The 14388-nt window shown below is 41.9% G+C and overlaps 1 protein-coding gene and 1 long non-coding RNA gene across 45 annotated transcripts in view; one reads left to right on the top strand and one right to left on the bottom strand.

The window, feature by feature from the left end:
* ANK3 (ankyrin 3) overlaps positions 1–14388 on the bottom strand; it is a 411799-nt gene that overhangs the window by 100197 nt on the left and 297214 nt on the right. For all 42 annotated transcript variants that reach the window (XM_072129790.1, XM_072129792.1, XM_072129800.1 and 39 more), the window contains 2 exons: positions 14156–14254; positions 10302–10499 (listed from right to left, as the gene is read on the bottom strand). In XM_072129790.1, the coding sequence (XP_071985891.1) occupies positions 10302–10499; positions 14156–14254 (297 nt within the window). The remainder of the gene's footprint in view (positions 1–10301; positions 10500–14155; positions 14255–14388) is intronic.
* The window catches only part of LOC140105759 (uncharacterized), a 244894-nt gene that overhangs the window by 148497 nt on the left and 82009 nt on the right, over positions 1–14388 (top strand). The window lies entirely within an intron of this gene.

Genomic DNA, 14388 nt, shown 5'->3' with positions numbered 1-14388 from the left:
TTAAAATGAGGACCTTTGGCAAAGAGCTGAACTCTCACAAGTATAAAAAGGATTTAAAGGGACTGTACAAGAACAGCAGAACCACCTTGGTATATTGGGGAGACTGGCCCACCAGAGTACCAGAGGATCTGCCAGTGGGTCCAGACATCTAATAATGTCTCGCACATGACAATTCCTTTGGTAAAGCATTTAGAGACATATGACCGGAGTCAGCAATATAAATCAATTTTTCTTTATATCCAAATGTGAAAAGACATAAAACACCAGTACATCACCATATCTTCGGCAAACAGTGTCAATTGTCCATAAAATTGTAGCACGCTAGGAGATCATGGCTTTTCACTGAGCAACCGACGCCCGTATGATCTAGTGTGACGTTTCGGAGGGGATCCTACAGGGATCCTCCATGGGGGCCCCTGTGGCTTCGAGTTATGCTAATATTCATATGTCTTTTTTTGAGAATGAATTTGTACATGAGAGCCAGTGGTCTGAATCTAGTGGGCTGTGGACCAGATATGTGGACTATGTCTGCCTGTTGTGGAAGGGGTCTGAACAAAGTCTAGAAGAATTTATCACATATCTGAACCAATGCCATCCCCTTATTAAATTTTCTGCAGAGAAAAATAAGCAAGTAATTCATTACCTAGATGTTGAAGTGAGGACATTTCAAGACCAATTCACCACTACTCTATATACTAAAGAAACAGATCGAAATAACCTGCTTAAACACGATAGCTACCATGCCCCTCAGACGTTTAAAGGGATCCCGAAAAGGCAATTTATAAGAGCTCGCAGGATTTGTAGTAATGATAGTGAATATCTGATTCAGATGGAAAAATTAGTTAAAAAATTTGTACAGAGAGGCTATCCGAGAAAAGAAGTAGAAAGAGTTGGCATTGAAGTTTCCCGTCTACCCAGAGACCAAGTTAGGTCATTTAAACCTAAGAATAACCAAGAGAGGATATCGTATATATCCCAATTTGATAAACATGCCCATTTGGTTAAAAAGACCATAACCAAACACTGGCCTATACTTACCCACGATCCGAAGTTTGGATCACTATTCAAAAGCTGTCCTAAATTCATTTATAAGAAAGGGCGCTCGATCGCCAACGAGTTAATTAGATCTGACATCGCAGTAAAGAAAAAAACACGACAAACGTTCTTAGCTACAAATAAAAAGGGTACATTTGCTTGCCTATCTTGTCAAAATTGTACAGGTATTATTAAAGGAGACACTTTTAACCACCCTAGGAAAGGGACACCAATACAGATTAAAGGATTTTTTTACCTGTAATACTCAGTCAGTTGTGTATATGTTAAAATGCCCGTGCGGCTTGGCATATGTAGGGCAAACAACAAGATCCATCAAAACTAGACTTAATGAACATAGATCTGTTATTAGACAGTTCCTTAGTAAAACGGAGGAGGAGCTTAAAAGCGTCAGTGAAAGGGTTAAACACGAGACTGGTGTTGCCAAACACTTTCGTGAGTATAGACATAATGTCAGTGATCTTAGATGGCTAGTGCTAGAGAGTGTGGAAATAAAAGAAGAGACCGCTCTTAAGAAAAAGTTACTTCAGCGTGAAGTTTACTGGATTACAGCGTTGGACACCGTCCAGCCCCGTGGTCTGAACGAACAATGTCATTTTAATGTATTTTTGTAAGTATGTATGTCTGTTGTATTTCGTTTCTAGGTTAGTGGTATCTAATGTAGATTTTGCTATATAATAAGTTATGTATAACTATGAGTATTAAGAAAGCATTTAAATCTCCACTTACCTAGTATCACGCATGTCCGAGGAAGGAGGACACACCTCCGAAACGTCACACTAGATCATACGGGCGTCGGTTGCTCAGTGAAAAGCCATGATCTCCTAGCGTGCTACAATTTTATGGACAATTGACACTGTTTGCCGAAGATATGGTGATGTACTGGTGTTTTATGTCTTTTCACATTTGGATATAAAGAAAAATTGATTTATATTGCTGACTTCGGTCATATGTCTCTAAATGCTTGGTTAATGGGTTATGAGAGCCCTCATTTGTAGACCGGTGTACACACTAGGAGTCACACGCTACAGAGCTTTTTTGTTTTTTGGTTAATTCCTTTGGTAAAGCAATCACTTGATCCTGTAGGATGACTCACAAATAATATGGATCGTTAGATCTTATTGATTAGCATTAACCATTTTGGTGGGCCTATTGTACCCAGACGAACACTTGTATTATTAATAATTATTAATTAGTTGATCCTGATTAATCCTGATTGATCCTGATTAATATCGTTATATCGATCACTGCTCTGGTTTTCTGATTCAGACCTACAAATCCCCTTTATAGATCTACGTTAGGTACATACTGTGCTGTTAGTGGAATCTATATTTAAAGTGCATAATAGGTTAAGGTTTTCTTTTCGGGGATTGGCCTCTATCCTGTACACAGGGGATAACATTCTGATAGGGGAAGGTCCAACTGCTGGCACTCCAAACGATCATGAGACTGGCCGCCCAGCAATCCGAAGATTGGGGGGTCCCGTTCTCACCAATGTATGGGGCAGCAGGACACAATTAGGACAAGCTAAAGCGACTGAAATTGCAAAATACTGTACATGGGAGCGCTTGAGATACCCGAGCGCACTGCTCAGCAATTTCAAACACGTTCCTAATATTAACTGGAGCAGAAAGTCGCATGTGTGACCTGTTGCATGTCCCCAACTTACAGACCACCCCAAGTTACAGACGGATCTCTCTGCTCACTGTGACCTCTGGTGAAGCACTCTGGACGCTTAACTTTAGTCCCAGACTGCAATGATCAGCTGTAAGGTGTCTGTAATGAAGCTTTATTAATACTCCTTGTCCCCACGACAGCACAACATTTAAACATTTAATTTTCACAGGGACAAAAAAATATATATATCTGGGGTTACAATCCTAAAATATTCCTGTTCTGATTTGCATACAAATTTAACTTAAAAACAAACCAAAATAACCTATCTTATACGTAACCCCAGGACTGCCTGTACACATATTTCCTGAATCAGACATATCCAGAGAGATGACAGCTCCTCTTCAAAGCTAATTTGGGAATTACCTGTACTCATCATAAGATCCGTAATGAGTAACAATGATGTTATTACTATTCTCAGCCCAAATCCGTAGCTAAAATTAAGAAGTTGAATAAATTTAGTAGAACTCCATAAACCCTTTAATTATTGTACTAATGAGACGCATGGTGTGTCATTGCTGGATGTCTAGTAATGACCTCCTACAGATTCTCTCACATGATACTTCTTTATAATTCAGCTTTGTGGTTTCAATTACTGTAATCACGAGCATTCACATATAATGAGAAGAACATTGATGAAATCAGACGCAGAATTACTAGAGACACGTTTCTTAGATCTATATACTAAAACAAGGTTGTGCGTCCATAAGAACATGTACATTGTGCTTAGACTTGGTAAATAAAGAGGAAATAAAACATCCTGCCACTGCATTGCTAAAACACTACTTTAGAAAACTAAGAAGAACCAGGTTTTAATGTGGCTTTGGAGTAGTGATGGGTCGTTCGCAAACGAGACGATTCTTTCAAGCGAATGAGAGGAGTCGGCTCTGCCTGAGGGCCGAAGGGTCACTTAGCCCCTGCCCCAATTCAGATAGTCCTGTGCCCTATTCCGTGACCACGCCCCCTTTGAACCTGACAATTTGGGTTAAAAGTGGAGTGGGGGTGGGCAGCTGGCTACCTGCAAATTATTCCCTATTCCCCACTTCTGGCACCCGTGCCATAGGTTCGCCACCACTGGTCTAGGGGATGGGGAGACTGTTTTATATGTATTTCAGCTTCTTTATTGACTGGAGCCCTTCAGGCTCATTTGCATACAGGTCTTTCATCCTGGTGGTATTTGTCCATTAATATATTCACGCACCCCCCCCCCTCTCCCCCTGCAAGCTGCCTCCTGCCCCAGGCCGGGGAACTAGGAGAGAGCACAGCCCCTCTCTCTTTACGCCCAGGCCCACTGACGTCACCGGCCGGGTCCTAGTTCTCCGTATGCCGGCAGAGTCTTGCAGCGGGGAAGGGCCCTGCATAAATGAAAGTCTGTGAAAGTCGAGAGGCGCCCGTCAGTAATTATTTTGGCAATAAAGAAGCCGAAATACATGTAAAGTACGGTCCCCCCCATCCCCTAGGCATAACGAGCAGCGTATTTGGACACTCTACCACCAGTAATCTAGTGGTAGATGTCTTTTAAAGGAAACCAGGACAATTGGGGTATTTACCGGTGGGTTCTGTATAATGCAGCAGACATGTACCCTGAATGGAGGGGGTTTAATTGGTAACGGGTTACTACACTCCTATAACATACTTAATCCTAACCTAAAGATGTCAAACTTATTCTATGCTCCATACAGTACACATCTTTCATGACTCACACACCCTCATATTGAAGACATGAGTTGGTGACCACTGATGAAGCACCAGGGTGTGAATATTAAGCATCAGCTGGTGGGGATCACCACTGTAGTTGTGGTTGGTAATGTAATGTGACACATGGAGGTGAGTAAACTACTATAGTGTTGTGTAGCTAGTTCCCACAAGGTCTATTATACATCCTCTTCCTGACATCTGCTGATACCACAACCATGGAAAAAAAAATAGTCCTATTTAGACAAATTCTTATCTCATGAATTACATAGTGTGCACGGTTCACTCTCACATAAATTATACAGCTGGACAAGTATGAAATAAACTTCCTGCAATCTTTCCCAAGACACAAAACTTCATCTTTGGAGTAAAAAGTTCTGAGGGGTAAAAAATAGAATTTTGAAATGTAAATTTTTTAAACGGCTACTGGGGCGTTGAGTAGCCGGACATGAGGCTACACGTCGCGGCTACTCCATGCCCCAGTAGCCTCTTTTCTCCTCCTACCATTGCATCTTCAGCGCGCAGCTCCTCGTAGCTGCGTGCCCTCCTCCGAATACCCGGCATTCTGTGCATGCTCAGAATGCAGGCCTGCGGGTGCGCGGCCACAGCTCCGAGGCCGGAGCTAATGCGCATGCGCAGAATGCCGCAGATGCCGGGTCGAAGATGCAATGGTAGGAGGAAAAAAGAGGCTACTGGGGCGTGGAGTTGCCGCAACGTGTAGCCTCATGTCCAGCTACTCCACGCCCCAGTAGCTGCTTAAAAAAATTTACATATCAGCGGATTAAGGTTTTCTAAAAGATAGCCGGGACGTGAGGATTAGCCCAAAAAAGGGCTAATCCTCACGTCCCATTCATCCACCTACCACCCATTCTACCTTTATAGGTAGAATCGTGGTGGTAGTTTCCCTTTAAACTTGCATGTTAACTTAAAAACATATCCTACAAGGTCATATGCAAATGAGCTGAGAAAAGTCACTCTGAAAGGACGCCGGGGGAGTGTGACATTAGGTGCCACGATATTGGGGTCTATAGACCCTAGAACCATATGAAACATAACAATCTGATCAGGCTTGTGGTTCAGTAAGTGTTAGAACCAGAGATACGGTGGGGTGCTACGGTAGATGCGCCAGTGGTGTATGGTGTAATCGCTGCCCTTCTAGTGTGCTGGTGCCTTGTAGATTAGCACGTTATCCTGGGCCCATTCAAGATTGAACCAGCCCTGTGCGCTCGCTCTTTTGGCAGTACCTTGGTGAGGAGGCGATGTAAAGGGGAAAATGATTGCAATTTCTGACCCTGCACCAGAAATTTTGATAATTTCAGGGCTTGCACACCAGAAAAGCTGAAAATTAACCCCCATAGTTTGTAAGGTGGTGGCACTGGTGCGACTGATTGTGACAGGTTCCTTTGACATTGACAGTAAATACTGGGGTTAACAAACTCATTGGTTCCTATTGAATCTAAAGTCTCATGATGTAATATAATCTTTTGATTGTGTGATATGACCGGAACAGAAGCACATGACTACCTGCAGATAAGGGACTTCTGTTTGCTTTTAAAGATTTAAAAAGCGGGTGGAAAAGGAATGGAAACTAATAAACCAGGATGACAGGAGGTGGGAGGCAAAACATCCTTAATCACTGGAACTTATTTTCTGCAAATGAGTACTGTGCAACAACCACCATACAGTAGCTGTGTCCTTAGGCAAAGGTTAACCCCACTAACCCAGCAGCAGACATGGATCACTCCTGTAACAATTTGTGATTGTGTTTTTATATTTCTATTTTCTGCAAAGTAGATCCTTAAAGTGAACCTGCCACCCGGAATGTAATTTTAGCTGGTTTCAATATCCTTTGCTATGGTGATTTATAAAATACCTTTGTCAGCATTCTAAATCATTTCAGTAGTTTATATAAGTTTATTTCACCTTACCTGGATCCCTGCCAACAGCATGTGGCGAGACCCCGGGGAAGGGGGGGGGGGTAGCTGCAGCCTGTGTGTTCCTGTGTCAATCTCCGCTCCTCTACACTTATCCAATTCCCTCACTCTCCCCACTTCCTGTCATGTGCATTGGGCAGGCAGGGGAGGGGGGTGGTGTGGAGGAGAAAAAGAATGTAAGAGGAGACACAGGCACACACAGGCTTCAGCTGCCGCCCCCTATGCTATTGGAACCTGTCAAAAGCTAAAAATTACATTCCTGGTGACAGGTTCGCTTTAAGCAGGCACCAACTTTTTCATGATTTTTGCACTGTGTGGCAGTCCAGACTAGAAAGAACAAAAATTGCATATTTGTATTTTTTTTTAAAATAGACTTATTTGATTAACTTCAATGTTATTATTTTGTGCATAAAGTTGTAAAAAAGTTTTGTATCTCTGGAAATATTGCAGTAAGTGTATTCCTTACATGCACAGTTGCATAATGTATACGACAGGAAGTAGTATGTTCTTCTTGGCAGTATTAGACTGGGGTTCCATGGACCAAGAGATATATTTTTTTCTAGGGGCCCCAATTCCTATCATTCCCAAGAAAAATAGATTCTATTAATTTCTAAATTGGGTGGTCATGTTCTGTACCTCTGGGATTCCAGTAATAGTTTCGAGCCTGGGTTCACTGGTGGGGTTGGGGGTTCTCTGGTGGGCAACTCCAGCACTGCTTCTTGGATTTAGAACACTTCTTTCAAGTGGGTCACTTTAATTGACAAAATCAATAACTTTGTAATGTTGCACAATGGCCCTAACCTAGTCTAGGGACTACCACATCAGGTCCCACAAAGTCTACTTCCACCCAAGTGAAGATGTTGGTCAGAGAGGAGAATTCTCTGTTTGCACTGAACTTCCACATTGTACGTGGTTCTTAACATTTGCTGGTCATTGCTGCATTGACTTTGCCCTAACAGATTTCAACTGTACAATCCAACACATCTCTGAACTTAAGTAGTCATACCACAGTCTTTTAATATTGTTTTTTAATAAGATTATTGGCCCTGGTCTTGAGAATGGCAACAGCCTGTCATTGAAAAATGTAGTCTCCAACTATATCCTTTACCATTTGTGGTATCTATACCCTAGGTATAGGTATCAGATTTGAGCCAATCGAATTGTGATAGCTTCTACAATGGACATTCCCATTGCTGTGGACTTTGGTTTTACAATCCACAATAGGGCATCAACTGAACTATGGCCGATGCAAACACCTGGTAGACTCCTCTAAGGCTGGTGTTGGGGCACCAGGAGACTTCATTACATTTTCAATATTCTCACACTTGACCTTGCTTCTCTTCTGTTGCATTTGGCTCAGTTCTACCCCCAGAGTATGTAAAGTTCCATCATGTTCTCCTCCCTCTGGAGAAAGGATCCTGCGGTCAGCTTTTGTTCCCTCAAGTTATTTGTCCTAACTATGACACCACTCATGCTTCGAAACGTGTTGTCTGTTTTTACCTTTCAAAAATTTGTCTGACTCTTGCATCCTACTCTAAGATCTTGTGGTAGCGCATCTTTAACCCAGTACTTTTTTTCCTACCCAATTACTACTTATTGTTGGATGAAATGCACAGCGTCCAACCCAGAGAGGCTGCAGAAACCACCAGAGGTCATCAAGTATCCAGTGCTGGATCATCAGCTCCATCAGTCTCATATACTTGAGAATGGGACCCCAGCTATCCAAAACGTGTTGCGAACCAGAGACCTTAAAGACCTTCTTGAAGTGTGGTGGAGACCGTATCCCATCGTTCCCCTCCTTAACATCTCTCAACACCTTCTAACTCAGAATCTACATACACATAAGGAAGCCAAGCAGGTTATATTATGTGCAAGTGTAGACGGGCCCTAATTCCGGATAAAATACCAATTCTTTTTTTTTTAGTAGAACAGAGGACAGGAATATGTAGCAGCCCAGAAAATGTGCTACAAACAGAGCTTTATCTTTGACCTGTACACATGGCAGTGATCTATCCATAGGAGCGGCATTATAATCACACCATTCTTTTTTCTATTATACATGAAGTCAGATTGCTTTGACACGACAAGCTACGCCACCAAGTTACCGAATGTACTGTAGTTAAAAAGAAATCACTACAGACAGATCTAAATAATAAATCACATCGAGCGAAGTGTCTACCAGCCGCCAAGAGGAGAGGAAGACCTGACAGGATGAGCCGACTTTATAAAATCGGAATATTTTACATTAATGGAGTTTTAGTTGAATTGTGTCAAAACTTCTCTCTAACTTTTATTTCAGTGTTTCATTGAGCTTCTCTTAAAATTTCCCATATCCTTAGATATAAAACAGGTCTTGGCTCTTCTCTGTTCCTCACATGTTACAGTAAGTGCAGATAAGCCTCCATATCTCTAGTAAAGTTGGTACTGATGCAGAATGACATCCCTGCCAGTGCTGACTCCATGAAATATATAACAAGGAACATTCATGTTGCAGTCGGTGCTCTCTGATGTGTCACTCTGTGCTGAGAGCATCTTTACCAAAGAGACGCTGCAAAGTCAAGGTTATGTCAGTCTTATTACTGAGCCGGTAAGCAACTGTACAATACAGGCACAAATTTACAAAGTGTAGGAGGTCCCATTATAATGACCACATCATTTTTATTTTTCGTGTGATTCTTCCACACATGAAAGCTTAGTTTATCTGGATGGAAAGAGGAAAGCTACATTTCCCTATAAGTCAATACTAAAATTTTGAGAATCCTTGGGGTATGAGCCAAACCAGTAGCCGCCTCTCTGCCAGCAGCTGTTTCACAGTCCTTGCTTCTCATCAGTGCAGTACAGTAAAGTGAGGAGACCCTGTCCTACAAGGCCTGAGGGCTCATCTTACATTTGGACCTACTTGTGGATCCAACTGTTTCTGTACTTCTCTTTACTGCAGTGTCTCCGATTCCATTTTTGGCAAACTTTTAATAGTCCTATCTTTATTATGTCATGGCTACATCAATTATTATTTCCAGTGATATTCTGCATTATTTATTCCTTTCTTACGTACGTCACCTCTGCATTAGTTCTTCTGGTACAGACTTTATTACATAATCAATTCATAAATTTTTCCAGTACGGACATAATATTGTCTTCATCGCGTCATCACCGCTTTTTGTACTACATCGTATGTAAACTGTACTCGTCATCACATCATTACAGCAGTATTTTTTTTTCTTGTTCTGTGACCTTTCTGTCATCATTGCATTTTTTTTTCTTCTTTACATCTCCACTGCAATCTAAATGTGAGCATTATCCCCTGTATTAGGAGTCAGTGATTATTAACCATATATCACATCACTGTGTGAATTTACCTGTACTGTGACATTGCCCTGTGCATTATGCCTGTGCTGTGACATCACTGTGTGTATAATCCCTGTACTGTGACATCGCTGTGTGTATAATCCCTGTACTGTGACATCACTGTGTGTATAATCCCTGTACTGTGACATCACTGTGTGTATAATCCCTGTACTGTGACATCACTGTGTGTATAATCCCTGTACTGTGACATCGCTGTGTGTATAATCCCTGTACTGTGACATCACTGTGTGTATAATCCCTGTACTGTGACATCACTGTGTGTATTATCCCTGTTTTGCAGTGTTTTATGCACTGTTTTGCGTTTCATATTTTTCTTTTTTGGTTATGTATATGGTCATACATGAGTGTGCAGCCTCCAGCCTTGCTTCCCGTCACAGGGACATCACCATGTGCCTTTTATGTAACAGTAGAGTAACCCTAATTCACAATATAATACCAACTTTCTTGCATTAACCCAAAGCTGACGAAAAGTTCTTGGACTTCATAGGGCTTTGATTCTGTAGTTAAACATAGGCTTTTTGAGTGACACTTACATTTAATGAAAGTAATAAAATCTGAGTTTTCGTTTCATGTACTCACCAATGCTTTGGCGTTAGGATTGGCTTTCTTATCCAGAAGGACTTTAGCGACCTTGTAGTGGCCACAGTGTGCAGCCACGTGTAGTGCAGTTAGATAGTCATTGGTGACATCGTCTACAGGGACGTTATGCATCAGCAGGAGCTGCACACAGTTCAGGTGATCGCCCTGGGTTGCCATGTGCAGTGGTGACAGTCCGTTCTGTAAACAAACAAGAAGGTGACTACGGGTGGAGCAGGGTCTGACATTTCCATACTCTTTCCCTATTGCTCATAACGTCAGGCTCCTTACATCCCTTCACTTACATGTTATAACCAATCCTCATTGCGTCTGTTACTTTATTAGTTGTTACCAAAAATCTTCTACCTTAGCAGGGGACTAACAGTGGTCAGTGACTCGGACCCTACAGGAATACATTTTTTTAATTGCTCTTTTACTCTTTCTCAGAAGGAGTGTCGGTCTTTATAAAAATATTGCCATTGTATTCATAAACCATATCAGAATAAACAGTGTTCCAGATTAGAATTCCATGATAATAGATAAATGCTACATAGTGACTGATGTGAATATACTCTTTCTAATTCAGGTAAGGAATAAAAAAAAATGAATGTAGAAAATATTTCACTTTTTTTTTTACCCAGATCACACTATCATTTACTGTGTGAGTCCTGATTTCCCCACCCATACATAGTGATTGACAATGTGAGTCTTGGTTACTCCGCCCACACACAGTTATTGACACTGTGAGTGCTGATAATCGCTGTGTGTGGGCAGGGTAATCAGGACTCACACTAACAATCACGGTGTGGGAGTGGGATAGACCGTGTGAGTCCTGATTACTCCACCCACACATAGTAATTGACAGTGAGAGTCCTGATTACCCCGTCCACACAGAATCACTATGTGTGGGTGGAGTAACCAGGACTCAAACTATCTACCCCACCCCCACACTGTGATTGTTAGTGTGAGTCCTGATTACCCTGCCCACACACAGTGATTATCAGCATTCACAGTGTCAATCACTGTGTGTGGGTGGGGTAACCAGGACTCACAGTGTCAATCACTGTGTGTGGGTGAGGTAACCAGGACTCTCTTTGCCTCTTCTAGGAGTCCTGTTTGCCTTTCGAGAAATTATCCTCCAAATCACATAATCCTATATATCACAGAGCTCATCTTCTCTTCCTCTATCATATTCTGCTCTAAGACAGGTTCACCTCTGACATACCATTGACATAATTTAAATACTTATACATTGTCATCAGTACTTTTGTACTTTGATAAAGGACATCAATATGGAAACTCAATCAAAAGTTAGTAGAGCCAAGGCAATACAGTACTCCGTGGCGTAACTAGAAGCTGATGGGCCCCAGTGCAAAGGCCCCCCGACTATAATGTATGGTTTATAGTACTAGTCTTCTCATATGGGAAAGTGACACCATAAGGGCCCCCTAAACCTCTTGGGCCCGGGTGCAACCACAACGTCTGCACCCCCTCAAGTTACACCCCTGACAGTACTGATATTCTGCTGGCATTATGGGTAACTCCAAGGATTCCAAACTAAATAAAACATTTTGGAGAAGTCTAAGATAATGGCACAAGAAGCAGTTCATGCTAGAATGAATGAATGTGCCTTGGCTTGGAAGCCGTTATGATGTAAGTCAGGTTGAACTGGTTTATAAATCTTGTTACTTCTCAGTAAGACCAGTTTGTTCTGGGCTAAGAGGATTCTGCACATATGTAAACATTTATCCTGCACAAGTTTTATAGTGTTCAGGCACAGAAGAGAATGACACCTCAGCCATTCCTGGTCCCTGACATAGGTCTGGATCCAGTCTCTCCACATAAAAAACACGGATTGTATTGTATGGAGGGATTATCTCCCTGGAATGTTATGGAAACAGACTAGATATAAAGCCTATCTATAATGTGTTACATAGCCAGGAGCCATAGATGTGACCAATATAACTATTGTAAGGGAAATATTGCAATTTCACAAAAAATATGAAGGACACACATCTCCAATATTAATCTGTATGCCCCGTATAAGACACTTAGATCCACAACTTATACTCTGCATGAAGAATTCTGGACACAGATATGAAAATCAGTAAATTAGTATTATAAATCTATATGATTATTCTCAAATGGCTTCTGGGAAAAACACATTTTTGCCAATATTAATGTTTATGTCTGCAAATGTGTCTATGGCCACACTTAAAAGCTTATGTTCACCTATAAAGCTTTTTTATATTATTGATTAACAAGAAGATTTTCATTTATTTGTGGCTGAGTGGGTAGCACTTCTGCCTTGCAGCGCTGGAGTTCTGGGTTCTAGTCCCACCCAGTTCAACATCTGGAAAGAGTTTGTATGTTCTCTCCGTGTTAGCGTGGGTTTCCTCCGGGTCCTCCGCTTTCCTACCACACTCCAAAACATACTGTTAGGTTGATTAGATTGTGATCCCCATGGGGACAGGGACTAATTTGGCATGCTATGTGCGGCGCTGTGTAATCTGTAGGCGCTATATAAATAAAGGAATTATTATTAAAGGGGTATTCCGGGAATATGAACGTCTGACACAAAAACCCATGATGATATAAATAAATGAATACAACAATACTCAATGTCATTTGTCACAAAACGGAGCTTAAATAGTTTGATTTTATGATTTACTAAATTTATGGCCTCTCTAAAGTAGGTGGAGTTATCACTAAGATGGCCGCCACTGGAAACTACAAGTTCCATGATCCTTTAGTTCTCAGTAACTCCTCCTCCCTCCTATGCTCTTCTCCCAGTGATGATGTAACAGGTTTTCTTGCTCTGTTACCATAGTAATGATGTGTAACTGCCATCACCACAACACTGGTCATACTGGATGCACTGCAACCAACCGACTACAGACAAACATAGTGGTGATCACATGACCTGCCCAGGCAGCTACAGGACATGTGATGTGGACATGTGACCAGCAGCCATCTTCTTCCTGCAACGGACCGCGCTGAGGAAATTAACGGACTGATTAAAGGGCCAGTAGCATTTTAATTCTTCATTACAGTCTATGTCACCAGCATTTTCTGCTAAGGGGAACAAAATTTTAAATAACAAATAATTACACATTAGCTTATATTTTGAGTGCCCACTTGTATATGAATTATGCTGATTCCTGGAATACCCCTTTAATATTATTTTGCTTCTGCAGCTGCTTTGTTTTACATAACACACTCAGCTACAGAATGACAGTAACACTGGGGGCAGGGGGCTTGCAGGCTATATAACATATACCGGGGAGGGGGGGGGAGCCTGGCTATATACTGGGGCATGGGGCTGCTGGCTATATACTAGGATGCTGGCAGGCTATATAATGGGGGCCAGGGGGCTGGCTATATACTGGAGGAAGGAGCTGGCTGGCTATACACAAGGAGGCTGACATGCCATATACTGGGTGGGGGGGCTATATACTGGGGCAAGGAGCTGGCTGTCTATACCGGGGGCATGGGAGGCTGGCTGTCTATACCGGGGGCATGGGAGGCTATATGCTGGGGGAGGTGGGGGCATGGGGCTCACTAGCTATATGCTAGGGGGCAGGCTTTGACCAATGCATTTCCCACCCTAGACTTATACTCGACTCAATAGTTTTCCCCCAATTTCTTGTGGGCTGCTTTTGTATATTGTTTTTCTGGGACCACCGCACACAATTATGCATGTCTATGTATTGCTTGATACTTTGGTCAACCCCTATGACAGAAATCACTTCTATACCATTATCTGAAATAATGTGTTTTAAAGGAGTTTTAAAATTATGATTGCTGGTCAATACAGAATATATATCTATGGTAATGGAGGCAATGATGAAACAAACCTTAGTCTTGGAAAGAATAGGAGCTCCTCTTTCCAGCAGCATTTCTACAACCTGCTCATGGCCGCTACGTGCTCCGCAGTGAAGAGGCGTCAGCCCATCCTGTATACAGATAACACACACTATAAATATATTGCACTGCAGTGTGGGGTATTGTCCTCTTACACATTATTTCCTCTATATCTCACATGTGCAATTTCTTCTACAGCATAATGAACAAATAAAGACAGCCCCTA

This window comes from Engystomops pustulosus, chromosome 11, assembly GCF_040894005.1.
Source record: "Engystomops pustulosus chromosome 11, aEngPut4.maternal, whole genome shotgun sequence".
Taxonomy (NCBI): domain Eukaryota; kingdom Metazoa; phylum Chordata; class Amphibia; order Anura; family Leptodactylidae; genus Engystomops; species Engystomops pustulosus.
The sequence above is the reverse complement of the archived record's forward strand: the minus strand, read 5'-3'. Positions and strand labels throughout refer to the sequence as shown.